Source organism: Martes martes (assembly GCF_963455335.1).
Source record: "Martes martes genome assembly, chromosome: 1".
In the NCBI taxonomy this organism is placed as follows: domain Eukaryota; kingdom Metazoa; phylum Chordata; class Mammalia; order Carnivora; family Mustelidae; genus Martes; species Martes martes.
Genome location: NC_137888.1, coordinates 14524500 through 14551283, shown reverse-complemented (window position 1 = coordinate 14551283; position 26784 = coordinate 14524500). Strand labels below are relative to the sequence as shown.

The following is a 26784-nucleotide window of genomic DNA, read 5'->3' as shown; positions in this document are numbered from 1 at the left end:
TTAAAGGTTAAGTGGATTTACCTTTTCTTTTGATGACACACTAAAATTGTCCTGCTGGGTGATACTATTGTTCTGTACATAAAAGCAAACGAAGGAAGGGTTGGCATTTATACAAATATAGACCATGCTGGCGATTAACTTGGACAGTGAGTTCACAGAATATATTTTCCCTAGCTGAGTTAAACACAAGACTGTTCTCTATTGACTTGATTTTGTGTATGAAAACTGGCCTCAATTTTCACATTACCAAAATGGTTACTTAAGGAATAACTACCTTCTACTTTGGGGTAACAATAAAGATTTGGAATATAAACATGGCTATCACATGATCCGTGTCCAAGAATAATATTTGAATTTTAAGGTGAGTCGAAAAAACCACTAGTATGTTTTAATTTTGAAATAAGGTCCCTATATATTTGTTTATTTCCTCAATAATATGGTGGAAACAATAAATTATATCTTTAACAATGTTGAATGGATATTATGAATCTCAGGAAAAGTAATCTTAGAGAAAGGATTTACAATATGCATTAGGAGCAACCCAAATACACTCATTTTCATTTTCTCTCCTTTTTAACCAATTTTCTTCATGCCTACGTGCTAAAAATTATATTACTTAAATGATTCCTTAAAAAAATAAATAGAAACAGATCTCTGTTTAAAAACAGCTAAGGTACAAACCCATAACCTCTGCTGTTATATTCCTCACTCCTTCTTTATTTAATTTTCATTATTGGGTCCTGCATTTGCATTTCCTTAAACAAATCACTTTCTTGCACAGCTTTTGGGAATAATATGTTGAAAGCATTGTAGGCTTTTTTTTTTTTTTGACCAAAAAACCTTAAATATTAGTGTTTGGTATATAAGACCAGACAGCTGAAATAAAATACTTTTTTTTTCAGATACGTATTAACCAGAAGGTGATCACTTTTTGGCTCCCTAAATTGATTTCTCAGCTCCTGACTTTTGTGATTCTGTACCATTTAGGTGTGTTTATGCATGGGTGTAAATGGGTCTTTCCACAAGGAATTTTACGATTCCTTTTAACTATGACTTATGCTGTCTATAGATTTATAAAATAGAATGCATATTTGGATGGTCATGAATTGATTTGCAATATGACATTTTCCCTCTTTCAAAGGTCCTGAAGAAGTTTGTTTCTGTTTGTTTATTTTCTCTATCCTGCTTATTTCTTTTCAGTAGAAATGTCAATTTTAAACTTTTCTCAGGCAGCTGTAATGGGGAAGTTCTATTTCTGCCTAATTTCTTATGCACTATATTCACATTAATGTTTGATAGAGAGGAAACTAGATAATGATTGTAATTTTTTTGCTGTGATAAATATGTGAAATAGAAGTAAGCTATCATTAACTCAATTTACAGTTCACCTTGTCATTTACAGATATGATAAGAATCTTTATCAAATTATTTTTTGGCTCAAAGTATAGAAGTGTGGGTTTGGAAACAAAATATATCATGAAGCTTTAATGAATGCTTCCTTTCTCCCAGAAAAAAGGCAAGAAATTCTACAAAACTTAAAATTGTTCTTCAGGATCCACAGAGAAAGATCAAAACCTGAAACTAAAACAATGTTTCGGGTTTTGTTTGCTTGTTTAAAGTCTGAAAACCATTGTACCATTCCAAAATATGGAATCCAGAGATCTTTGGCTTTCAGGGTATAGACAGAAAAACAAAATTTAAAGTTGCTCTCCTTCACCCTTATACAATCAATGATCCTATTTAATGAAATAGACTTTTCTAGAAAAAGATGATTGGGATTACGGTGGAGTTTTTGGAAGGTTCAGAGCGGAAAGATGAAAGCTTCATTACTGACAATCATATGTAAAGGAGATTCTAATTAAAAACAAAAACAATAAGGGGCATGTGGGTGGCTCAGATGGTTAAATATCTGACTCTTGATTTCAGCTCAGGTCATGATCTCAGGGTCCTGGGATCTAGCCCCATGTTGGGCTCCATGCTTAGCAGGGAATCTGCTTAAGATTCTCTCTCTCCCTCTCCTTCTGCCCATTCCCACACACCCCCAACACACACATGTGCTCATGCTCGCTCTATCTCTCTAACAGAAATAAATAAATCTTAAAAAAAAAAAAAACAAAGGCAACAAATGGTGCAGTTAAGCAAATATAAAATACAAAATCTAAGAAAACAAGATAGTACAACCAATAGCAAATTATTTTCTGAGCAGTGGGCATATCTATAGTCATGAGGTACTGATCACGAGGCAGTAAGTTTTATTCTATGTTTGCTGTAAGAAAAAAGGATTTAAAACCAACAGCTCTGAAACCCAAATTATCATGGTGGACAGACTACACTGAGTCCATTATTGGCTTATAGATGACACTATAGGAGGTTGATGTATGCACACTTCTCAATTTATCTATCTTAGTGTTTACCTGTAAGACACATTATTTAAACCTGATATCTTGAAGGGCTTTATTTTTTCCTCCTTATTCTTACTTTTCCCTTTTGATGGCCGTGGTCAATATTTGATATGCTTAGTCTTGCTCTCCAGTGCAGACAAATGTGTATCATCTATTCATGTATTTGATGTGATGAACTCAGAGGGATTTTCTGAGCGAACCTTTGACTATGCTTCTTGGCGTTTCATCCACACAGAAATGAGGTGGTCTTTTATTCAAGGAGATCTCTTGTTTGGGTTTCCTAATTTCATAGGAGGACCTCATCCTTATCCTCTGATGGTTTTGATTTGCCTTGAACCAGAAATGTGCACTTCACTACAATCCTCTACCTGTTTAACTTCCTGCAGTTAACCTCCCAGTAAGGCTCAGATTCAAGGAGCAATGATGATGAACAATTATGAAATGATATACAGTTCTTTCACTCTCCTAGAAATTAGCGATTTGGGATTGAACCAAATGACTTGAGAGCTCCATACTGGGTTGTTCTGCAGAATTGCTTTAATTATTATTTGGTGTCTTGTGGAGTTATATTGAGCACTTTCAGAAACAAATATATGCATCATACTACTTATTTCATCATAAGATGCGGTCTACAACATCACATTATTTCTCTTCATCAAGATCACATGATGAATTTCTTTCATGTTTTTTTTTTTTTTTCATCTAAAATGCCTGTAATTCGTCTAGGCAACTAGACTCTCTGAAGTTTGCAATTTGTCTTGCCTGTCTTCTGACTTCAGCTGTTAGAAAGTTATGATACAATAATCTGGCCCACTTTTGGCCTCTTTTCTGGGACAGCACTTTTGCTCTTCTCTGATGTTACCTTCATGTTCATTTTCATCAGTGCATTTGTATCGGGCAATAATATATGCATTTGTTTGGAATATTTTTATAATAAGATTAGCTATAAATAAAAGAATGAATAAACAAATGATGAAGAGTGTGTGAAAACCTAAATTAAAACTTCATCCTCTGAAGGGAAAAGGGAAGGTCAAATGTGACATTCAAAACCCAGCCGTCAGACTGAAAGATGACTTCATGTGAAACAAGCAGCAGTATAGACCTTAGGAATAGTGCAGCAAACTTAATTCGGCGTGCTCTCCAGGAATTGTTTACTGATTTGTTTTTTATAAGCATCGCATTAATTATTCATTCCACCTCACTTTGCTCTATCTGATACAGAGGTGGGAGGATGACTCTCAGAAGTTCTCTACTGTGGACTGCCTTTCTGATTTTTTATGACATTCGCAAAAAGTAAGTGAGTGTTGTTATTCCTGAGTGTTCCTCCCTTGCATGTAAATGCATTTAGCCTAACCGAAGGCTAACACTCAGTGTAATTAAATTAAGGTAATAAAAAATATAATGTTAGTACACACTAATCATTCTAAATTCCTAGGCTATAGCCCACTCATTTGTAATTGCTATTTTAATTGTTTTTCTAAGAGTCCTTGCAGATGAAGAAATTTCTACACACTCAAGTAACTGGAAGACGAGTTGATCAAAAATGCCTACATAACCCAAAGCTCAAAAACAATTTCAAAATATGTGCAGTTTAACACATTTTTTGGAATTTTCACCAGATGTCAGACTCTCCTTGGATTTTAATATTTCAATAATTATCACCACTTAGACTGTACTTCATCTCCATTTATTTTGCCTACTCTTTTTAAAGACATCCTCAAACCTTCTCTAAAAAGAGCATCCAGATTGAAAGTAACCACACTGATTAATTCTGTGATCTTTGTATTCTGACACTGGTATGGATTTTATTACTTGATTACAACCTCTCATTCATTCAAATATGGATTTTTAAGAATCCTCAAATGAGTTGTATGAGAAAAAAATTGTAAGGAAATAACACTGAGATGCAAATTAAGAATTATGGCTCAGGGGCATCTGGGTGGCTCATGCGGTTAAGCGTTGAACTCTTGATTTCAGTTCAGGTCGCGATCTCAGTGGGGTGAGATCCAGCCCTGAGTTGGGTCCATGCTCCTTAGAGAAACTGCTTGAGATTCTCTCTCTCTCTCTGCCCCTCCTGCTGCCACTCATTTTTTCTGAAATAAATAAATAAATCTTTAAAAAAGGAATTGTGGCCCAGCTACTAGTCCCTCTCTCAGTTTAGTTTCTGGGGCCTCAGTGTTCTTATTTATCCATGAGAAAGTTGAATGTTAAGGTCTTTGAATGTCTTACCTAGTCTTAAACACTGTTTAAAATATTTATGTATTTATTGATATGATTTTTTATTTGTATATAAGCTACATGAATATTATGTCTCTATTTTTTGTATTGAAATGCATTCTATAGCTTGTTCAAAGGGACTTTTGGTTGCATTTCTCTCTCCTCACCACTTAGTTATAATTTCTAGAAGAGTATGCTGCATATATTAAACTAATAATACACAATAATTTGCAGCACATTTTTAGGTATATTCTGTTAAACTATGATTTCCCCTTAAGATATTTATTTGGTAGTTTAATACTGACTATTTTCTGATAAATGCTCTACAGGTGTAGTTAAAATATGATAAACCCGTTCATGTTAATTGGGTCCTAGATTATGGAGTGTGTACCTTGCTCTTCAATGTGACCAACAGAGGTATTTTCAATAGCCACAGAGAGGTCATTTCAAAAAAGATTGTAGCCTGAGAACGTTTTGGAGACACAACATATTGTCATGATCTAGGCAGTCCCTGTATCCCTCCTTCCTCCTTTCCACCCTTCCCCCACCTCCCACAACCCCAGTCACCGACAAAGTATTTATCCACATTGCTCTTCCCTAGTTATTAAAAATTCAGTGATATCTTTACATGTGACCTTCTTTTCCTATGTGGAATGAGTGGGAAAAACAAAAACAAATTGGACTTTTAATATATATATTTATATATGAATATATCTATATTAAGTAACACATTTATTATATATATAGCATTATACATTGTAATGTGTATATTTAATAACATGCATATACTATATATATACACTAATTATATAATATAATTATGATATAATGTATAATAATTATATATGGGGGGGAGAGATAGGAGTCTTAAAAACCTAGGTTTTCCACTGCAAAAGCCAGAAAACTGAAATTTCAGAAGTTTGTTTTTAAAGTTGCTTCTTAATTTTAAAAGAAATTTTCTCCTAATTTTAAAAGCTTCATTTTAATACCATCATTGTGTTTACAAGCTGAAGCTCAGAGTTCAGGTAAACGTGAGACACTGTGAGAATCCAGCTCTCTGTTTCTCCTTCCTGCAGTCTGGGAGTGGGAGGCCAGTAGAGCACCTTTGATCTGGGGAGGACTTTTGCGTGTACCATGGTATACTATGGGAGAGGACAGCACCACAGTACATAGTGTTCCCTCAAGGTGCATGAAGAAGAACTAAGAAAAGGCTTTGTGAGCTTGAACAGAAAGGGTCCAAGGTGACAATAGGCTGGAAGGTAACTTGCTGTTGTGGGGGATTCCTCCTGATGACATCTGGGAAAATAGCCTACTTGAGAGACCAGTCTCAAAGGGTCATGAGCCCTGAACTAATCCAAGGGGGGCTCCCCAGTTGGGTGTAAGCAACAGATGCCATGGCGTTAGAAGCCAATACCCAGGATCAGACAGGACAAGCTACGCCACAGTGGATGTCCTGGAGGAATGACAGCAAATACCTCTCCCTTCAAGGGGGGAGTCTTTGATCACTGTAGGGGGAAGGAAGAAAATAGATTCCTAAAAATTTACATTTTAAATTACAAGTGAGGACTTTGATGTAGTACCATTGGAAAAAGGGGCTTGTGGGCATAGTTAAGTTTAATTTCAGGGAAATGGACAAATTTCCATTTGTACACAGGTGATGCTGTGGCTGTAAATGTTAAGCATCATGGGGTTGTACGTCTTCATGCAGCATCTCAGTTCAAACCAAGGACGATATGCAGATCCAACAGTGGAGAGGGAATGCGGATCTGGAAAAGGTTAGCCTGTGCACCCAGACACCTATTCACCACCAACTCCCCTCTGAGAGACAAGGTCAACAGATTTACTAAAAGATTATGTGGTATGGCCACATTAAGAATCACCAGGGCTAGAAATATTCTCATTTCAGTGCACTTTTCACTGCACCAAACTGCATGCAAATGACAGCTAGATTAATCTAGAAACTACAGAGTGGTAACTTTCACCAATCATTTTTAAATTGGGCAAAGAACTTTAATAGGAATCAAAGCGAAAGAAAAAAATCATTATCTTAGCGTAATAAATGGGCTTCACTTTTCCACATTTATCCTCTTGTAGTTCTGATCTATAAACAAGAATGAATTATACACATTCTCAATCCAAAGAACAGAAAACTATGAACTATGGTCTATACAATTTCCTAAGCATTTTCTGGTTTTAACACATGAATTTCATCATAAAATTCTATTTAATAGATCTTTTTTTCTAAAGTTTACTCTTTTCTTTTCTTAACCATTCCCTTCTGTTGAACATCTAAATGATTCACAATTGCTAATAACAGCTCTTGCCAATTCACTGAACATGTATAGAAACAGCCTTAGGGTTCACGTATATACCGAGAACAAAAGAAACACACACTACCCAGAATTCAAAAGGCAAATATTGCCTTTAGACTTAAAAGATGGCTCTATCTGACTAATTCATTTTTAGGAGATGAAGTACAATAACATCTTGTACATTATAAACACAGGCAGGTCACCAGAATTCAACTTCTGTTTATGGATTGCCAAAGTAGGTAATCCAACATCTTAGAAGTTTTTAGAAGTTTTAATTCAAACAGAAACAAAACAAAAACAAGACAAAACAAAAGCCCTTAAAAGTTGCCATTGGGTCATCATAATGAAAAAAAACAAAAAACAAAAAACCTCTTGATTTTCACCATCCTTTCTACAATTTGAATTATGAAGTATTTTATTGGTTCTGGGAATTAAGTATTGATTTTTTAAGGGCATATTTAGGTAATTTTGCTAAGAAAAGTAATCCACACAAATAGTTTGCAATGAGTATTAACTCAAAGACATTAGCATTTAATGCCTCTAACAGAGTATGTTACAATGCTTCAATCAATATTCAAAATTAAATTATGCTTAATTAAGTACAAAAGGCATGAAAAAGTTGAAAACCTAGATGCTAATAGATAGAAACAGCTAATGCCTGATTTTCTATAAACTCACTATATTTTATCAATAACAATTTTTATATACAGTTTCTTTCATGATTTTTCCAACATTACATGCCATTGTCTTTATTTTAAAGATACTCTAGAAAAATCTTTATGTAGCTGTTATATGGAATTGATAATAGTTTTTCTGTTTGCCCCAATACAATTAGTTACAGATCTTTAGGTACTGCAGAATAGGTAGGAACAGTAGCAGAAGAAACCTTGGTATGGGTTGAGTTTTGTGGGTTTTTTTTTTTTGGAATAGACTTCTTTCTTTCTTTCTTTCTTTTAAAGATTTTATTTATTTGACAACGAGAGAGAGAGAGAGAACACAAGTAGGCAGAGAGGCAGGCAGCAGGGGTGGGGGGGGGGACAGGCTCCCTACTGAGCAGAGAGCCTGTTTTGGGGCTTGATCCCAGGACCCTGAGATCATGACCTGAGCCAAAAGCAGAGGCTTAACCCACTAAGCCACCCAGGAGCCCCATGTAATAGACTTATTTCTTTATGTTTTAAAACAGTTTTAGATTTACATAAAACTTGTGAGGGTTTTACAGAATTCTCATCCACTCCACTTCCAATTTCCCCTGTTAATACCTTTATATAAGTATGGTACATTTGCTAAAATTAATGAAGCAAAATTGATACACTATTATATGTAATATCCATATTTACTCAAATGCCCTTAGTTTTTGCCTGAAGTCCTTTTTTTTTTTTCCCATTTCATGATCCCACTCAGAACACTGCATTATAGTTATTTGTCGGTCTCCATAGGCTTCTTTAGGCTGTGACAGTTTCTGAGACTTTCTTTGTTATTTATGACCTTGGCCGTTGACAAGTATTGGGCAGGTATTTCGTAGAATGCTCCTCTACTGTTTTTTGTCTGATGTTCTTCTCACGATTAGAGTGGGGAGAAAAACCAGGTAGATAAAGTGCATTTGCATCCCATCACCTAAAAGGTAGATGCTGTCAACATGATTTATCACTGGTGATGCTGACCTTGGTCACCCAGCTTTTCTGCTTGGGAGATATGCCTCTTCTTGCCCATTTGCTTTCTTACTTATTTATGTATTTACTTATTTATGTATGTATTAATCATTTATCTACACCAGTATGGACTCATGGGTATTTATTTTATACTTTGGGTTATAATCCAGTACTACTTTTTAAAATTTTACTGTTCAAATTAAAGCAGTTTTGGCCATTGGGAGCCTGATACCTGGTGTCTGTGTCTCTTTAGCATATTTCCATCAATGAGATTATTTTGGAGCACTCCCTTAATTTTCTGGTGGTACAAGATGGTCCAGGATCATCTTGTGTATTTCTTCTAAAGTCCCCAAATTTTCTATTTCTCCAGGTGTACCTGGGGGATAGGTGTGCTCATTGCTATGGAGATATCACTGTTTCTAGGGCCTCTAAGCTGGGACATGTACATTATGTGTACAGTAACACATTTATGTTTTGTTTCAATCAATCAAAAAAGTCTTAGCATAGTCTATAATCTTGGACCTGTTCAGTGTAATAAGTAATGCATTTTGTAAAATTCCTTTGTGCTTTTTATTTTTATTTTTTTATTATTATTTTTTAAAGATTTTATTTAATTTGACAGACAGAGATCACATGTAGGCAGAGAGGCAGGCAGAGAGAGAGGAAGGGAAGCAGGCTCTCTGCTGAGCAGAGAGCCCGATGCGAGACTCGATCCCAGGACCCCGGGATCATGACCCGAGCCAAAGGCAGAGGCTTAACCCACTGAGCCACCCAGGCGCCCTCCTTTGTGCTTTTTAAAAGAAAAAAGTAAGTAGTAATGAATTGCAAGTCTCCAAAATGATAACTGATGATAATAGGAATCATTATAGATTTATATGAAATAAAAAGACATACACAGTTCTCGTATAAAAACCTGTGTTGTTGAGCTCTTTTTGGAACATCCTTCTGCAGAAATTCTAAAGAGCATTAATAGACTTTTGTGTGTTGTTGTATTTTGTGTTTTGTTTTCCTAAGTCAGAATAGCACTAAACTAGTAATTCAGCAGAAGACATAAAATAGGATTATTTTTCAAATGTATTCACCAAGGAATATTCTGAAAGGATTTAGTGAGCAAAACGAAAGTGTTTTCACAATTGTAGAGTGCTTCTGTGAGGTTGATTTGTGGTCAGTGGAGTTTACTCTTCAGTTAGTCAATGTCCTTGCTTCTTAATTTCACTTTGTAATTAATCTTACCTTGTATTTAATGAACATGTTAACACAGCATTAAACAAAATTACATGCTTAAAAAATCTTAAACTTGTAATATGAACAAAAAGAATGAAGTATCATTTACGTGACTTGGGAAAGTTATCTAAAAATTTTTATTTTTATTTTTTTTAGTAGTTCACAAACAACATAAATACAAAATAAATATTTTTACCTCTTTATTGTTTTTTCTTTTCTTGTTTTCTCCTCCAGTATAAACCAGTTTTAACATTTGACTTATTACTAATACCATAATGTTGATGTAATAAGATTATAGGTTTTCCAATTTGATGTGACAACTTGATCTCAGCAGCAAATCAAGACAAACTCATGAAGTTTATGTAGCTTGTATACATTTCTTTTTATTTTAAATGCTTTCATTTCTCCATGAAAATTGATCTTTGAAAAAATCAGATGGGCCTTTAAAAAGAAATAAGGAGGTTGAACTTTAAATATAGATAGCCTTATAGCTTATTACAGATTATATTCTTGGAAAATATATTATAAATCTAATATGATTTTTCCATTTAAAATCATGTGAAGAAGCAAGATGGCAGAGGAGTAGGAGACTGAAATATCATCAGGTCCCGGGTGTTCAGCTAGATAGTTATCAAACCATTCTGAACACCTACAAACTCAACAGGAGATAGAAGAGAAGACGAGGAGCAATTCTAGAAACAGAAAATAGACCACTTTTCGGAAGGTAGGACATGTGGAGAAATGAATCCGAAGCCAGGGGAAGATAGACTGTGGGGGGAGGGGCCACCTCCTGGTAAGTCAGAGAGCAGTGATACACAAAATCAGAAATTTTAGAAATCTGCTCTACTGAAGGATATTGCTCCAGAGGCTAAGCTGGGGGTGGAGCCCTCGCAGAGACAATGTGGTCTCAGGACTGGCAGGGTCACAGAAAGACTAGGGATATCTGAGTGTGGCAGAGCTCCCAGGTGTCAGAGTGGGGAAGCCAGCAGCAGAGATACAGTTGAGCAGTGGTAGCCTCAGAACGAGGCTACCTTAAAATGTGATCTAAGGCATAGTCAGGCCACTGCTCTTTGAGCAGTGACCCCACAAGTAGCAGATCCAGAGAGACCCCTCCTTCCTCCAGCAGGAGAGATGCAGGAGTGCACTGCAGAAATCTGCTGGGTTTGGAAACTCCAAATGGGGCTGTGCTCCAGAGATAGAAATACTCGGTCACAGGCCAGGTGAGCATGGAGTCTGGTGGGAGACCAGAGAGATGGGAGGGATTGACTGCTTTCTCTGAGGGTGCACTGAGGAGTGGGTCCCTGAGCTCTCAGAAACTCCAGCTGGAGATTTGGAGGCCACCATCCTCATTCCCATCCTCCAAAGTTCTACAGAAAGCATTTAGGGAACAAAAGCTACCAAGAGCACACCCAGAAAATTACTTAACCTGGCCCCTGGCAAGGGTGGTGTAATTCTGCCTCAGACAAATTCATTTGAGAATCACTGCAAGAGGCCCCTCCCCCAGAAGATCAGCAAGAACATTCAGCCAAGGGGTGCCTGGGTGGCTCAGTGGATTAAAGCCACTGCCTTCGGCTCAGGTCATGATCCCAGCATCCTGGGATTGATCCCAGCATCCTGGGTTTGAGCCCCACGTCAGGCTCTCTGCTCAGCAGGGAGCCTGCTTCCTCCCTTCTCTCTCTGCCTGCCTCTCTGCCTACTTGTGATCTGTCAAATAAATAAATAAAATCTTAAAAAAAAAAAAAAAAGAACATTCAGCCAAGACCGAGTTCTCCAGTCAATGAGAACTGCAAAACTCCAGAGCTAGGGGAAAGCAACACATAGAATTCTTGGCTTTTTCCCCATGATCCTTTAGTTTTACAAAGTTAAATTTTTAAAATTTTTTCCTTATCTATTATTTTAACTTTTCCTCTTTCCTATATTCATGTTTTAACAGCTTTAAACTATTTTATCTTATCAATACCTTATTTATTTATTTATTTATTTATTTAAAGATTTTATTTATTTATTTGAACAGAGAGAGACACAGCAAGAGAGGGAATACAAGCAGGGGGAGTGGGAGAGGGAGAAGCAGGCTTCCCACCGATCAGGGAGACCGATATGGGGCTTGATCCCAGGATGCTGGGATGATGACCTGAGCCGAAGGCAGAGGCTTAACCCACTGAGCCACCCAGGTGCCCCTTATCAAAACCTTTTTTAAAAAATCTTTTTAAAGTTTCATTCTTATAGTCATATTTTATCCCTTCATTGTATTTAACCTTATTTTTTGTATACATATAGTTTTTTTTTTTCTTTAAAATTTGGGATACAATTTCTTCTAATTGATCGAAATATACCCTAAATTAGTGCATGGCTTTGTTCTAGTGATCACATTCTCTCCTTTTTTTTTCTTTCCTTTTTCCAACCAATTTCTTATCTTATCAATTCCTTTTTTAGAATTCTTTCTAAGTTTTCATTTTTACAGTCATATTCCATCCCTTCATCATGCTTACCCTTATGTTTGTATATATAGAAGTTTGTTTCTTAAAATTTTGAGAGGTAGTTTCTTGTAAGACACTAGAATACACTCAAAATTAAGTAGATGGCTCTGTTCTATTCACCAGTCTAATATATATTTTTATTATTTATTTATTTATTTAATTTATTTATTTAGTCCTTTCTTCTCCCCCAGTTTTGGGTTTCTTCTGATTTTGTTAGCATATATTTTTCTGGGGTCTTTGCCACCCTGTTAGTATTTTGTTCTCTCATTCATCTATTCTATCTGGATAAAAGGACAAGGCAGAAAAACTCACCAAAACAAAACAAAACAAAACACCAAGAGGCAGTACTGAAGCTAGGGACCTAATCAATACAGACATTAATAATATATCAGAACTAGAGTTCAGAATGATGATTATCAAGGTGCTAGCTGGACTTTTAAAAGCATGGAAGATATGAGAGAATCTCTTTCTGGAGAAATAAAATCCCTTTCTGTAGAAATAAAAGAACTAAAATCTAACCAAGTTGAAAAAAAAAACTATTAATGAGGTGCAATAAAAAATTGACTATTAATAATGATGAGGTGCAATAAAAATGGATAATACTCCTAGGATAAATGAGGCAGAAGATAGAATTCATGATATAGAAGGCCAAATGGCAGAGAATAAAGAAGCTGAGCAAAAGAAGACAAACAACTACTGGATCACGAGGGAATTCAAGAGATAAGTGATACCATAAGACAAAACAATATTAGAATAATTGGGATCCCAGAAGATGAAGAAAGAGAGAGAGGGGCAGAAGGTATATTGGAGCAAGTTATAGCAGAGAATTGCCCTAATTTGGTGAAGGGAACAAGCATCAAAATCCAAGAGGCACAGAGAATTCCCTCAAAATGAATAAAAATAGATCCACACCCCATCATTTAATAGTAAGACTTACAAGTCTTAATAACAAAAAGAAAATCCTGAAAGCAGTTCTGGACAAGAGGTCTGTAACACACAATGGTAGAAAGATTGGTAGCAGACCTAGCCACAGAGACCTGGCAGGCCAGAAAGGACTGGCATGATATATTCAGAGCACTAAACAAGAAAAATATGCAGCCAAGAATACTACATCCAGTTAGGCTCTCATTGAAAATAGAAGGAGAGATTAAAAGCTTCTGGGACAAACAAAAATTAAAAGAATTTGCAAACACCAAAACCGGCCCTACAGGAAATATCAAAAGGGCTCCTCTAAGCAAAGAGAGAACCTAAAAGTAACAGACCAGAAAGGAACAGAGACAATATACAGTAACAGTCAGCTTACAGGGAATACAATGGCACTCAATTCATATCTTTCAATAGTTACCTGAATGTAAATGAGCTAAATGCCCCAATCAAAAGACATGGAATATCAGAATGGATAAAAAAAACAAGACCCATCAATATGCAGTCTACAATAAACTCATTTTAGACCCAAAGACACTTTCAGATTTAAAGTGAGGGGTTGGAAAACAATTTACCGTGCTAATGGACATCAAAAGAAAGCTGGGGTGGCAATCCTTATATAAGATAAACTAGATTTAAAGCCAAAGACTATAATAAAAGATAAGGAAGGACAGTATATCATACTCAAAGGGTCTGTCCAACAAGAAGATCTAACAATTTTAAATATCTATGCCCCTAACATGGGAGCAGCCAACTATATAAACCAATTAATAACAAATTCAAAGAAACACATTGGCAATAATACAATAATAGTAGGGGACTTTACCATATCCCTCGCTGAAATGGAACAGATCTAAGCAAAAGATAAACAAGGAAATAAAGGCTTTAAATGACCCACTGGATCAGATGGACATCACAGATATACTCAAAACATTCTATCCTAAAGCAACAGAATACACATTTTTCTGTAGTCGACATGGAACATTTTCCAAAATAGATCACATCCTCTGTCACAAATCAGGTCTTAACAGGTACCAAAAGATTGGGATCACTCCCTGCATATATTCAGACCTCAATGCACTGAAACTAGAGCTCAATCACAAGAGGAAAGTTGGAAAGAACTCAAATACATGGAGATTAAGAGCATCCTACTAAAGAATGAATGGGTCAACCAGGAAATTAAAGAAGAATTAAAAAAAAATCATGGAAACAAATGCAAAGAAAACACAGCCAGCTGTTCAAAATCTTTGGGACACAACAAAGGCATTCCTGAGAGGAAAGTATATAGCAATACAAGACTTCCTCAAGAAACAAGAAAGGTCTCAAGTACACAACCTAACCTACACCTAAAAGATCTGTAGAAAGAACAGCAAAGAAAGCCTAAACCCAGCAGGAGAAGAGAAATAATAAGATCAGAGCAGAAACCAAAGAAATAGAAACCGAAAGAATAGTAGAACAAATCAAAGAAGCTAGGAGTTGGTTCTTTGAAAGAATTAATAAGATTGATAAACCTCTAGCCAGACTTATGAAAAAGGAAAGAGAAAGAACCCAAATTAATAAATCATGAATGAAAGAGGAGAGATCACAACCAGCACTAAAGAAATACAAACAATTATAAGAACATATCATGAGCAACTATACGTCAGCAAATTTGACAATCTGGAAGAAATGGATGCAATCCTACAAACACATAAACTACCAAAACTGAACCAGGAAGAAATAGAAAACCTGAACAGACCCATAACCAGTAAGGAGATTGAAGTCGTCATCAAAAATCTCCCAACAAACAAGAGCCCAGGGCCAGATGGCTTCCCAGGGGAATTCCACCAAACACTTAAAGAAGAATTAATACCTGTTCTTCTGAAACTGTTCCAAAAAATAGAAAAGGAAGGAAAACTTCCAAATTCATTTTATGAGGTCAGCATTACCTTGGTCTCAAAACCCAAAACCAGGCAAAGACCCCATCAAAAAGGAGAATTACAGACTAATATCCTTGATGAACATGGATGCAAAAATTCTCACCAAAATACTAGCCGATAGGATCCAACAGTACACTGAAAGAATTATTCACCATGAGCAAGTGGGATTTATTCCTGGGCCACAAGTTTGGTTCAACATCCGCAAATCAATCAATGTGATACAATACATTAATAAAAGACAGAACAAGAACCGTATGATACTCTCAAAAGATGCTGAAAAAGCATTTGACAAAGTACAGCATCCTTTCTAGATCAAAACTCTGCAGAGTGTAGGGATATAGGGTACGTACCTCAATATCATCAAAACCATCTAGGAAAACCCACAGTGAATATCATTCTCAATGGGAAAAAACTGAGAGTTTTTCCCCTAAGGACAGGAGCACAGCAGGATCTCCACTATCACCACTGTTATTCAACATAGTACTAGAAGTCCTAGCATCAGCAATCAGACAACAAAAAGAAATAAAAGGCATCCTAATAGGCAAAGAAGACGTCAAACTCTCACTCTTTGCAGATGATAGGATACTTTATGTGGAAAACCCAAAAGACTCCACTCCAAAACTTCTAGAACTCACAGAGGAATTCAGTAGTGTCAGAACATAAAATAAATGCACAGAAATCAGTTTCATTTCTATACACTAACAGCAAGAGAGAAGAAAGAGAAATTAAGGAGTCGATCCCATTTACAATTGCACCCCAAACCTTAAGATACTAGGAATAAACCTAACCAAAGAGGCAAAGAATCTGTACTCAGAAAACTATAAATTACTCAGGAAAGAAATTGAGGAAGACACAAAGAAATGGAAAAACGTTCCATGCTCGTGGATTGGAAGAACAAATATTGTGAAAATGTCTATGCTATCTAAAGCAATCTATACATTTAACATATTCCCTATCAAAATAACCATAAATTTTTTTCAAAGAAATGGGACAAATAATCTTAAAATTTATATGGAACAAGAAAAGACACTGAACAGCCAGAGGAATGTTGAAAAAGAAAACCAGAGTTGGAGGCATCACAATTTCAGACTTCAAGCTCTATTACAATGCTGTAATAACCAAGACAGTATGGTACTGGCACAAAAACAGACACATAGATCAATGGAACAGAATAGAGAGCCCATAAATAGACCCTCAACTCTATGGTCAACTAATCTTTGACAAAACAATGTCAGAAATAATGTCCAATGGGGGGGAAAAAAAAACAAAAAACAGTCTCTTTAACGAATGGTGTTGGGAAAATTGGACAGCCACATGGAGAAAGATGGAACTGGACCATTTTCTTACATCACACACAAAAATAGACTCAAAATGGATGAAAGACAACAATGTGAGACAGGAATCCATCCAAATCCTTGAGGGAAACACAGACAGCAACCTCTTCAACCTCAGCCACAGCAACTTCTTCCTAGAAACGTCTCAAAGGCAAAGGAAGCAAGGGCAAAAATGAACTATTGGGATTTCACCGAGGTCAAAAGCCTTTGTACAGCAAAGGAGTCAACAAAACCAAAAGACAACAGATAGAATGGGAGAAGATATTCACAAATGACATATCAGATAAAGGGCTAGTATCCAAAGTGTCTATAAAGAACTTATTAATCTCAACACCCAAATAACAAATAATCCAATCAAGAAATGGGAAGAAGACATGAACAGATATTTCTGCAAATAAGATATCCAGATGGCCAATGGACACATGAAAAAGTACTCAACATCACTCGGCATCAAGGAAATACAAATCAAACCACAATGAGATACCATCTTACACCAGTCAGAATGGCTAAAATTAACAAGACAGGAAATGACAGATGTTGGTGAGGATGTGGAGAAAGGGAACACTCCTACACTGTTGGTGGGAATGCAAGCTGGTGCAGCCACTCTGGAAAACAGTATGGTGGTTCCTCGAAACATTGAAAATAGAGCTACCTTATGAGCCAGCAATTGCACTACTGGGTATTTACCCTAAAGATACAAATGTAGTGATCCAAAGGGGCATGTGCACCCGAATGTTTATAGCAACAATATCTATGATAGCCAAACTATGGAAAGAACCTAGGTGTCCGTCAACAGATGAATGGATAAAGAAGATGTGAGCTATAATGGAATACTATGCAGCCATCAAAAGAAACTAAATCTTGCCATTTGCAATGGATGGAACTAGAGGGTATTATGCTGAGTGAAATAAGTCAATCAGAGAAACACAATTATCACATGATCTCCTTGATATGAGGAAGTTAAGAGGCAACATGGGGGGCTTGGGGGGTAGGAAAAGAATAAATGAAACAAGATGGGATCGGGAGGGAGAAAAACCATAAGAGACTCTTAATTTCATGAAACAGAGGGTTGCTGGTGGGTGGGGGGTGGTAGGGTTAGGGTGGCTGGGTTATGGACATTGGGGAGGGTATGTGGTATGGTGAGTGCTGTGAAATATGTAAGCCTGATGATTCACAGACCTGTACCCCTGGGGCAAATAATACATTATATATTAATTTAAAAAAAAAGAAAAAAAAACAAGATAGGAAAGAGATAAGGCACATACCACAGAGAGGGAAAGAGTAGTCCTGTATTGCTGTCATGCCCTGTCCTTTGGTGACAAGAACAGTTCTCTGAAGACTATTGAAAACCAGGATAACTAAAATACCAGGGTTGTATATTTCATAGTAAAGAGTACTTTAGTTTAGATAAAGATATATTTTCATGATAATTTTAGACCATAAAATACTAAAATGTGGGCTCACTAGAAAAGTAAATAAGCAGCCTCTTTCATTGTTGCATCCTAGGGGCACCACTAAGCTTGGTGCTCCAGCACCACTCTCCAGCTTCTTTCATTTACGCAGTCTTCAACAAGCAACTGAGAACCTACAATGAACCTGACACTGTGCTGAACACAGAATAGGCACATAGGGAAGGACTTACTCCCATTCTTTGAGAACAGTATCCAGAGCCCTAATATCCATCAGAATCTTAAGATATAAAAATAAACAAATGGCCTATAAGAAATATTAAGAAGGGGAGGGGCAGGTAAAAGAGAGTCAAGAAGGAAAGGGAAGGACAAGGAAGATAATGCCCTGAGCTTAAGAGGCTGACGATGTAATCAGTGAGATAAGGCATAAATTAATGCAAACAAAGAAGTCACAGCAATATAGTACAAACAAAGTGAGGTAGAATGAAGTATAGTAAGGCTGATGGAAGTTTGGAGTAGTGACCAAGTCAGTAAGGAGGCCAAGTGTCTCTGGTCCACCAGACATATTGGATGAATGACATACACCTTTTAGAAGTCAGATTGTCAAATTGCATTGCTTGAAGCTTATCCCCTGTTTTCTTTCTATTCCTCATGTTCAATATTGTGTCCACTCAAGAAATCATCAGCCCACTTTCTCTTATTTACAGAACATCCATTTTGTTCAACAACCCAACATCTTCCATATGACCATGTGCTTCTTTGGAAAGCTGGGATTACCTCCTCTTGCTTGTCAATACTCAGGTTAGGAATGAGAACATGAGCAAGTCTGGTCAGTAGAGACATTGAAAAGAATTCTGGAGGCTTCTGGGGAAAATTTCCGCCCCCCCCTTCAACTCTTTTAAAAGGGAGACTGGTAGGGAAATACAAATCAAAACCACAATAAGATACCACATCACACCAGTTAGAGTGGCTAAAATTAATTAACAATGACAGATGTTGATGAGGATGTGGAGAAAGCGGAACCCTCCTACACTGTTGGTGGGAATGCAAGCTGGTGCAGCCACTCGGGAAAACAGTATGGAGGTTCCTCAAAAAAGTGAAAATACAGCTACCCCATGAGCCAGCAATTGCACTGGTATTTACCCTAAAGATACAAATATAGTGATCCGAAGGAGCACGGGCACTTGAATGTTTATAGCAGTCAATCAGAGAAACACAATTATCACAGGATCTCTCTGATATGAGGAATTTGAGAGGCAAGGAGAGGAGTTGTGGGGAGTAGAGAAGGAATAAGTGAAACAAGATGGGATCAGGAGGGAGACAAGCCACAAGAGACTCTTAATCTCATGAAACAAGCTGAGGGTTGCTGGGAGTGGAGGGGGTAGGGAGAGAGTGATTGGGTTATGGACATTGGGGAGGGTATGTGCTATGTTGAGTGCTGTGAAATATGTAAGCCTGATGATTCACAGACCTGTACCCCTGGGACAAATAATACATTATATGTTAATAAAAAAAATCATGTTAAAAAGCAAGTCTAGGGGGCGCCTGGGTGGCTCAGTGGGTTAAAGCCTCTGCCTTGGGCTCAGGTCATGATCCCAGAGTCCTGGGATTGAGCCCTGCATCAGGCTCTCTGCTCAGCGGGGAGCCTGCTTCCTCCTCTCTCTCGGCCTGCCTCTCTGCCTACCTGTCTGTCAAATAAATAAAATCTTTAACAAAAAAAAAAAAGCAAGTCTAGAGAAAAAAATTAGGAAAATATCCCCATATCACATTTCACAATAATAAAAATGATATACCTTTCAGCATAGGTAATGTGGTATTTAAAATGTTTTTAATATAACAGAGAACAACAAGTATCCAAACATTTAAATGTACAATTGATCCTTGAACAACAGGGATTTGAACTGCATGGGTCCACTTATATGCAGATTTTTTTTTTAAATAAATACAGTACAGTACCCTAAATGTACTTTCTCTTCCTTATGATTTTCTGAGCATCTTCTTTTTGCTAGCTTTCTTTATTATATGGATACAGTATATAATACATATAGCTACAAAATCTAAGCTCATCAACAGTTTGTGTTATTAATAAGGTTTCCAGTGGACAGTAGGCAACTAGCAGTGAAATTTTTGGGGGAGTCAAAAGTTACATGAGGAGTTTCAACTGCACAGGGTTTGGTGCCCCTAACCTCTGTGTTGTTCAAAGGTCAATTGTACTCCTAAAGCTTTATTAAAAAGTTCTGAGGTAGAGTGGACAGAATTTTGGTTAGACTGAAGACGTAGTAGGATGTGTGGTCATGTGAGTTCTGATGTGTGGAAGTTTTAAATTTCAGTGATTTTATTGGCCAGTGTTTCCTGAGACATGTTCTAAGGAACAAGAGTCGGTGAGACATTACTGGTTGTGATTCAAGTAAGAGTCCTCTGATAACGAAATGTAGGAAATGTAGGAAATACTGGATTTAGAAAAAGAAACGGGTTTCTTCATGCAGAATCACAAAGAGCCTTTAATACACAAACCCACCTCATGAATCTCTAAGTGACAGCATTTCTCCACACTTAGTTAGCCACACAAATAAATTATTCTAGAGCACAAAACTTCCCTGTTTATTCACAGGGAGAGAGAGAGAGGGAGGTACCCTGGTCAACTCTACCACATGACCCTCATTTTACATATGATTCCACATTTCATCTTTGCAACAAACCCATGAGTTTGTGACTAATTCTTCTCTAGCTAACAACAACACACACACACACACACACACACACACACACTCCCCCAAAAAACATATATTAGTAATCTTTTCAAGGAAAAGTCAGGTAGAAAAGAGAATCCCCTTCTACCTGGAGTTCTCCTTCACTCCTCCTTCTAGGAGACATAACTTCTGGAAAATTTTAGGACATAGATGATCTTTCCTAGATTATACGGTTAATTATCAATGGAACAATGGAAGAGGATTGAGAGGCTATGGAAAATTACCACCACCAGACTATCTCCATCAATTGTCCCTCAAAACTAGTCCAATAAAGTGTAGGATTTCATTAAAAATGGTGTGTTTGCTAGGCATTCAGGAGCAAGGCTTTCCCCTCCAACTGGATTGCCTTCCTTAATCCCCTCATAAAGTGAAATTATGGAGAATCAAATAATAATACCATATTTCCTTTTTTGCTAATTGCCTGAAATATACTCAAATATAAATTACTTTAACTTTGATTTATGTGGTTATCCCTGAATCCCTAAGAGCAACATTTCATCTCTCTTATATTTGATTTCAGCTTAAACAGTTATGTAACTGCAGAGCTAAATGCATACACAATACCACATACTTTAACGCAAGTAGCTTGAAACTTGAGAACAGAAAACTAGTTTCAAGTTCTGGCATTTCTACTAACCAGCACTTGAACTTAGGCAAAGCTACCAAGTCATGGTGTTTTCGCTGAAAACTGGAAATTAGAAACCATTTCCTATAGGAAAAGTAGCCTCAGTTGCCGTTTAACGTAGTATAAACATCGGGCTTGTAAAATTAATATAAAAGAAAAAGATGAATTATTCAGGGAAGGTAATACGGTAAAAGAGCTGCTCATTTGCAGAAATATGTTCCCATTATCCAGGCACTCTCTTTCCATCATGCTAAAAGACAGTTTCTCTCTCAGATTTTTCAAGGACTAATGGCGTTCTCAAGTTGATGTTAACAACACCACCACCCTGCTCTGTCTGGGTAAAATCTTCCTGAGGCCGAACAGATCTCCCCAAACAAAGGTAAGAGTTTCTGCTTCAGGTATGGCGGAATGAACCCACTCTCTCTGCCTTCTGTGCATTTGGGGACTTGAACTTATTCCATGTAGACTATGCCACTGATGTCATAAGTCAATGGCAGAAATGAACTGAAAACTCTCTGAGGATAACATTTGGAATGAAAAAATCAAATGTCTGTACTGGACCTGATCAAACACTTCAGTGGTTATATACAGTGCCCACCACCAGAATATAAGCCTAAGGATGCGTTTGTCTGTTTCATTCATTGTTGTATGTCTTTTTTTTTTTAATTTTTATTTGTTTATTTGACAGAGAGAGATCACAAGTAGGCAGAGAGGCAGGCAGGGGGGGGGGGGGGAAGCAGGCTCCCTGCTGAGCAGAGAGCCTGATGCAGGGCTCAATCCCAGGACCCTGAGATCATGATCTGAGCCTAAGTCAGAGGCTTAACCCACTGAGCCACCCAGGTACCCCCATTGTTGTATGTCATGCATCTAGAATTATTTCTGTCTCATAGTAGGGAAGTAAGCATGTAGTAAAAAGCTGTTGAGTGAAGAATGAATATTAAAATGATGAAAGAACATGGTTTCTAAAGAATAAAGTTGTGAGTTTTTGTACATGGAAGCAAAAATACAAACAAATATGTAGGCAACATATTTTGGAACTTTGGGGATCTTTGGCATCAAATATTAAAAGATGATGTTATGGCCAACTTGATAATGAAAATAAAATCCATTTGGATCTCTCTTAAGGAAATAAGAGCATTTGGACAACAATATTGTCATTTAACTTTCCACACTATCCATATAAATTTCCACAATATTTCTCTTTATATGCTATATTTAATTGCAGAGTAGTAATACATTTTTTAATGGTTTGTTTGCAAGTCCTAAAAATTGTTAATTTGATCCTCTCCCTGTGAAATAGGAAAGGCAGATATCATTACAGCTAATTCACAGCAGAAGGGATTTGGGCTCAGAAATATTAAATGTGTAAAAGAAATATCCCACATTTACTACTGAGTCTCTGTTCAGGAATAAAATGTAAATAATAAAAAAAAGTGAAAATAAAGTTTTACAATGCAACTAATGTATCCAAATACTGCTCCAAGTACTTTCATATTCTATTTCATGTACTTTTACCAATGTCACTGTAAGGTTGCAATTGTTTTAGTGGGGTTTTTCAGATCCAAAATGAAGGCTCGGTGAAACTGAATAACTCTCGCTGACCTATCTAGTAAGTCTTGGAAAGGGGACCCAAACCTGTGCTTTGTGACAACAAATCATGTGTCAGAAAGCCTGGCTCCCACCACTTACCTCATAACTCTACTCATTTACCACCACCTCTATGACTGTGTATATTAAGATGATATGTAAAAAATGTAGGATGTAAATATATCTTTCTGTTATGATTATTATTAGAAATAGGAAAGATCTGTCCCAGAAATTACATATGCACATGGGCATTGTTTTTCTTTTCTCTTCTTTTCTTTTTCCCTTTTTCTTTTCTGTTCTTTTCTTTTCTTTTTTCTTTTCTTTTCTCCTTTCCTTTCCATTTCTTTTCTTATTTCTACTAATGGAGGTGTGTTATTGTCTACTCAGGTCACCTAGACCCTGCTGTAACTATTAGTTATAGGTTGGCTGGCCATGTGACTCTGAAGCTCAAGTGTGTGTGTGTGTGTGTGTGTGTGGTGTTAGGGGAGTGGAGATTAGCTGGTTTTTAGGGTACACTGGAGTATACAGAGAAGAAGGGAAGACCCAGCATTCCCTAGGGAATTCCCAGCAGCTAGCCCTATTTCTCTTCCATGCAGGGTGCTAGGAAACCTCTGGAGTGCAGTGGTAACATTTAGAGCACCTCCATCCTATGGGGCTCCCTTCGTGTCCTTAAACTGTTGTGTGAGGTTGGTTAAACTTTTCAACAGATATGCACAATATGTGTGAGAACCAGGCAAATGTACATACTAAATGGCCTCTCCAATACTAGCACACATGAATTTATCTTAAAGTTTTTACCTTTTATTCACTTTCCTCAATAGCTCAGGTTTAAGCAGACACTCACAAGCAAGTAGACTGCTAAATAATTCATTCAAGCATTCAAGTGTCTTTTCATATAAACATAGTGCAAAGTGCCTAAGATTAACGCTATGCATTAGATATTTTAAGTTACTGGAAAACATGGGAGTCAATAATCAAAAGCCCCTATTTCTGGTTGGTTGGCTGGAGAGTTCATGGTTTGTGGGAAAGGGAAAAAAAGATGAGAGATGAAAAAGAATGCATTTCAATTCTTCTCTTTCCTTCCCTACACACACACACATACACATGTGCACACACTCATAGACACACAGACTTCACACACTTGCTTAGTCCCTAACTCCTTTGATATTTTGTATTCAGTATTGGACTTGGCTGACATAAGAAACTCCCTGTAAAAAGGCAGGTTTCCTCTGAGTTAAGGTTGGTTTCCATGGTGCTGAAACGTCCGTTTAAAAGTAAGCATCATCCTGAGGTACATACAGGGTAGTGCTCATGCCAACACAGGTCACTCTGAGCCAGAAGGAGTTAAGACATCTGTACTGCACATAAACAGCATCAGGCCATGCAATTTTACTTTATGCATTTCAGCTCCCATTTAGAAAAAAGAAATCTCATTATCTTGTACCATATATTTTAAGGTCAGTGAGTCATGTTGGGATGTTTTCACTTTGAAAACCACACTTAAATGGATGAGTATAATTGCTTGGATAAATACTCATATCTGTGAACAAGTATGTTTTAAAACATCCTTTTCCACTCCTTCTGGAAATTCCTTTAGATTTGGGGAATGCAGGGGAGGAAAATGCTATCTTAAGTTTGTTATACAGGAAAGAGGGCTATTGACTGACATAACCTATTCTAGTACATCTAGATTTGTCTCTTTTAAAATATATAAGGTATAAGCAAAACACCAATTAAGTTAATAAGCATTGGAAATTGTAACACACATTCATCACTTATTTAGTGTTGTTCAAAGGAATTTGTTATTGGATCATGGAGGGCTGATTGCATCCAGGAAAAAAATAAAATCAAGATGTTAAGGTTAGAACATATCTAAGGGGAAGGATATTTTGGTTTTGAGTGGTATTTGTGTGTGTGTGTGTGTACGTGTGTGTGTGAGTGAAAGGAATACTTTGGAACTCTTTTAATGGACAGTCTGAATTATCCAAAAATGCACATTATCATTATCCATAATCTAGAAAAATATATCTGCAGTAAAAATTAGCATTCTGTATCTTTTCTTTCCTTGAAAATTAGATCCCACATGCCTAGAGAAAATGCATTTCAAAGTAGTAACTTCTATTTTTTTTTCTTTAATAGTGATGTTGAGTGACAAGAACTAGTTTCTGAATCTTTGGAAAGAGGTTTGCTAACTGCGGGTCAGAATCAGTAAAGTGAGAAATTTCAGCTGCTCAGGGGCATCACTTGGTGAGTGCTTGCAATGCTCTGGGCACTTTCTGTGGGTTCCTGGAAAGGGTGTGAATTAGAAGACCTTAGAGCTCAGGACCGTACTCTTGCTACCTCAAGTGGGAGACTGGAGAAGCTGGGAGGCCCAAGGGGTATCTGAGCCTCACCTGTGGCTCTCTCTTTGTGTCCCTAAGAAGCACAGTTGGATGGGGAAGGGAGAGGACAAACTGAGACCAAGGGAATAGAAATTGTGTTTAGTATGAAAGGAAGAATATTAAAGAAGGCAAAGAGCTTTTTGAACACAACCCTCCCCCAACAGCCTAGAAATTGTTCAGTGCCTCCACTAAACCATGGTGGTGGGTGCTGTGCACGTAGGTCTATGACCACACACTAGCAAAGTACCCCCTTCCCCAACTCTTCTATTGTCCTTGCCTTTTGCTCTCTTTAGGCTGCCCCAGAGTTCCTACATTCAGGCTTCCAGTCCTTTTTTTTTTATCCCACCTGAGAAAGAAGTCCAGACTCTTCCAGGGAGTTATCTTGATGGACACTGGGTCATTCTTAGTGGCAGGCAGGCGTGGTAGATCAGGGATCAAGTGGGACACTTAGGTACCTGCTCTTGGTACTGACTGACTATCCTCTCCACTACTTAAACTCTCAGCCAGAGTCAGAGCCGGCCTCTGCCCTACTCTGGAGGAACCCCCCGGATTGGAGGCTCCATGTAGAAGAACCCAACTCGGGGATGAAAACTTGGAGACTGTGGTTGCCAGGTTCTGGGAAATCCCTGTGGTCCCCGAATTTTACTCTTGACATCTGGACATGGCTGCGAGTACCAGGAACCCGGGTTGCCTGGGACCTGGGCTGCGCATCTGGACTTCCGACGTCCATCCAGAAGCCCAGAGAGCGCATCTCCGCGCCCAAAGCAACTGGCTGCAGCCGCGCGACCCCGCGCCTGGAGTAGGGGGCCCGCGCGGGCGAGCTTGGCCCCCTGCACTCCTGCCCGCGTTCGTAGAGCCCGGATTGAAAAACCCGCCAACCGTCCCTCTCGGGGAAGCCCGGCACTCGCCAGGAGGGCAGCGGTGACGCGGCTTCCCTTTCTCGGAGCCTCCTGTGCGCGCTGCCCTCGCCACCCCCTGGCTCTGCCCTTGCGCCGGCGCGCGCTGCCTCCCCGGGACCCGCCGCGTTCGCGCCGGCAGCGGGGAGCGGCCAGGTCCCGCGAGCCGGCAGCCCGGAGCGCTCTCCCCGGGCTCACTCACCGATCCTGAGTACTTGCGGGGAGGTCTGGGGGAGCACGGAGCAGAGGAAATAGACGAGTGCCCAGCTGGCGTCTCTGGTCCAGAGCCCAGGCTGGGCGACGAGTGCGCGGCGCTCCATCTTCCTGGCGAAGATCTTCTTAATTCCTGCCGAGACCCAGCCGCGGCCGCACGCCCGCGAGATGCAGCCCGCTCGGGCCGGCTCCCTGCCTCATCCTCCCCGGGAGGCTCGGCGTCGGCACCCTGCACGCTCCCCGCGGAGAGAGATCGAGGGAGCGGGCGTGGGAACAAGGAGCTGGCTGGCGACGCTGGGCTGGCTCCCGGCTCCTCGCTTCTGCCGCTAGCCCATCACTGCTCCTCCTCCTCCTCCTCCATGGGCCGCAGACCGCGGAGGATCAGCGCGCTCCTGCTCCCGGAGCCAAGAGACCAGCTGAGCAAAGTTGCTGCCCCAATTTGCGGGCACGTCTTCCTCATTCGTC

General features: G+C 38.4%; 1 protein-coding gene across 3 annotated transcripts in view; it reads right to left on the bottom strand.

Moving 5' to 3' along the window:
* The window catches only part of GRIK1 (glutamate ionotropic receptor kainate type subunit 1), a gene marked incomplete at both ends in the record, with an annotated part of 384593 nt that extends 358167 nt beyond the window's left edge, over positions 1-26426 (bottom strand). For 2 of the 3 annotated variants that reach the window (XM_080810092.1, XM_080810093.1), the window contains one exon: positions 26309-26426. In XM_080810092.1, the coding sequence (XP_080666218.1) occupies positions 26309-26426 (118 nt within the window). The remainder of the gene's footprint in view (positions 1-26308) is intronic. The other variant, XM_080810094.1, reaches the window with a different exon arrangement.
* Between the last annotated feature and the right edge of the window lie 358 nt (positions 26427-26784).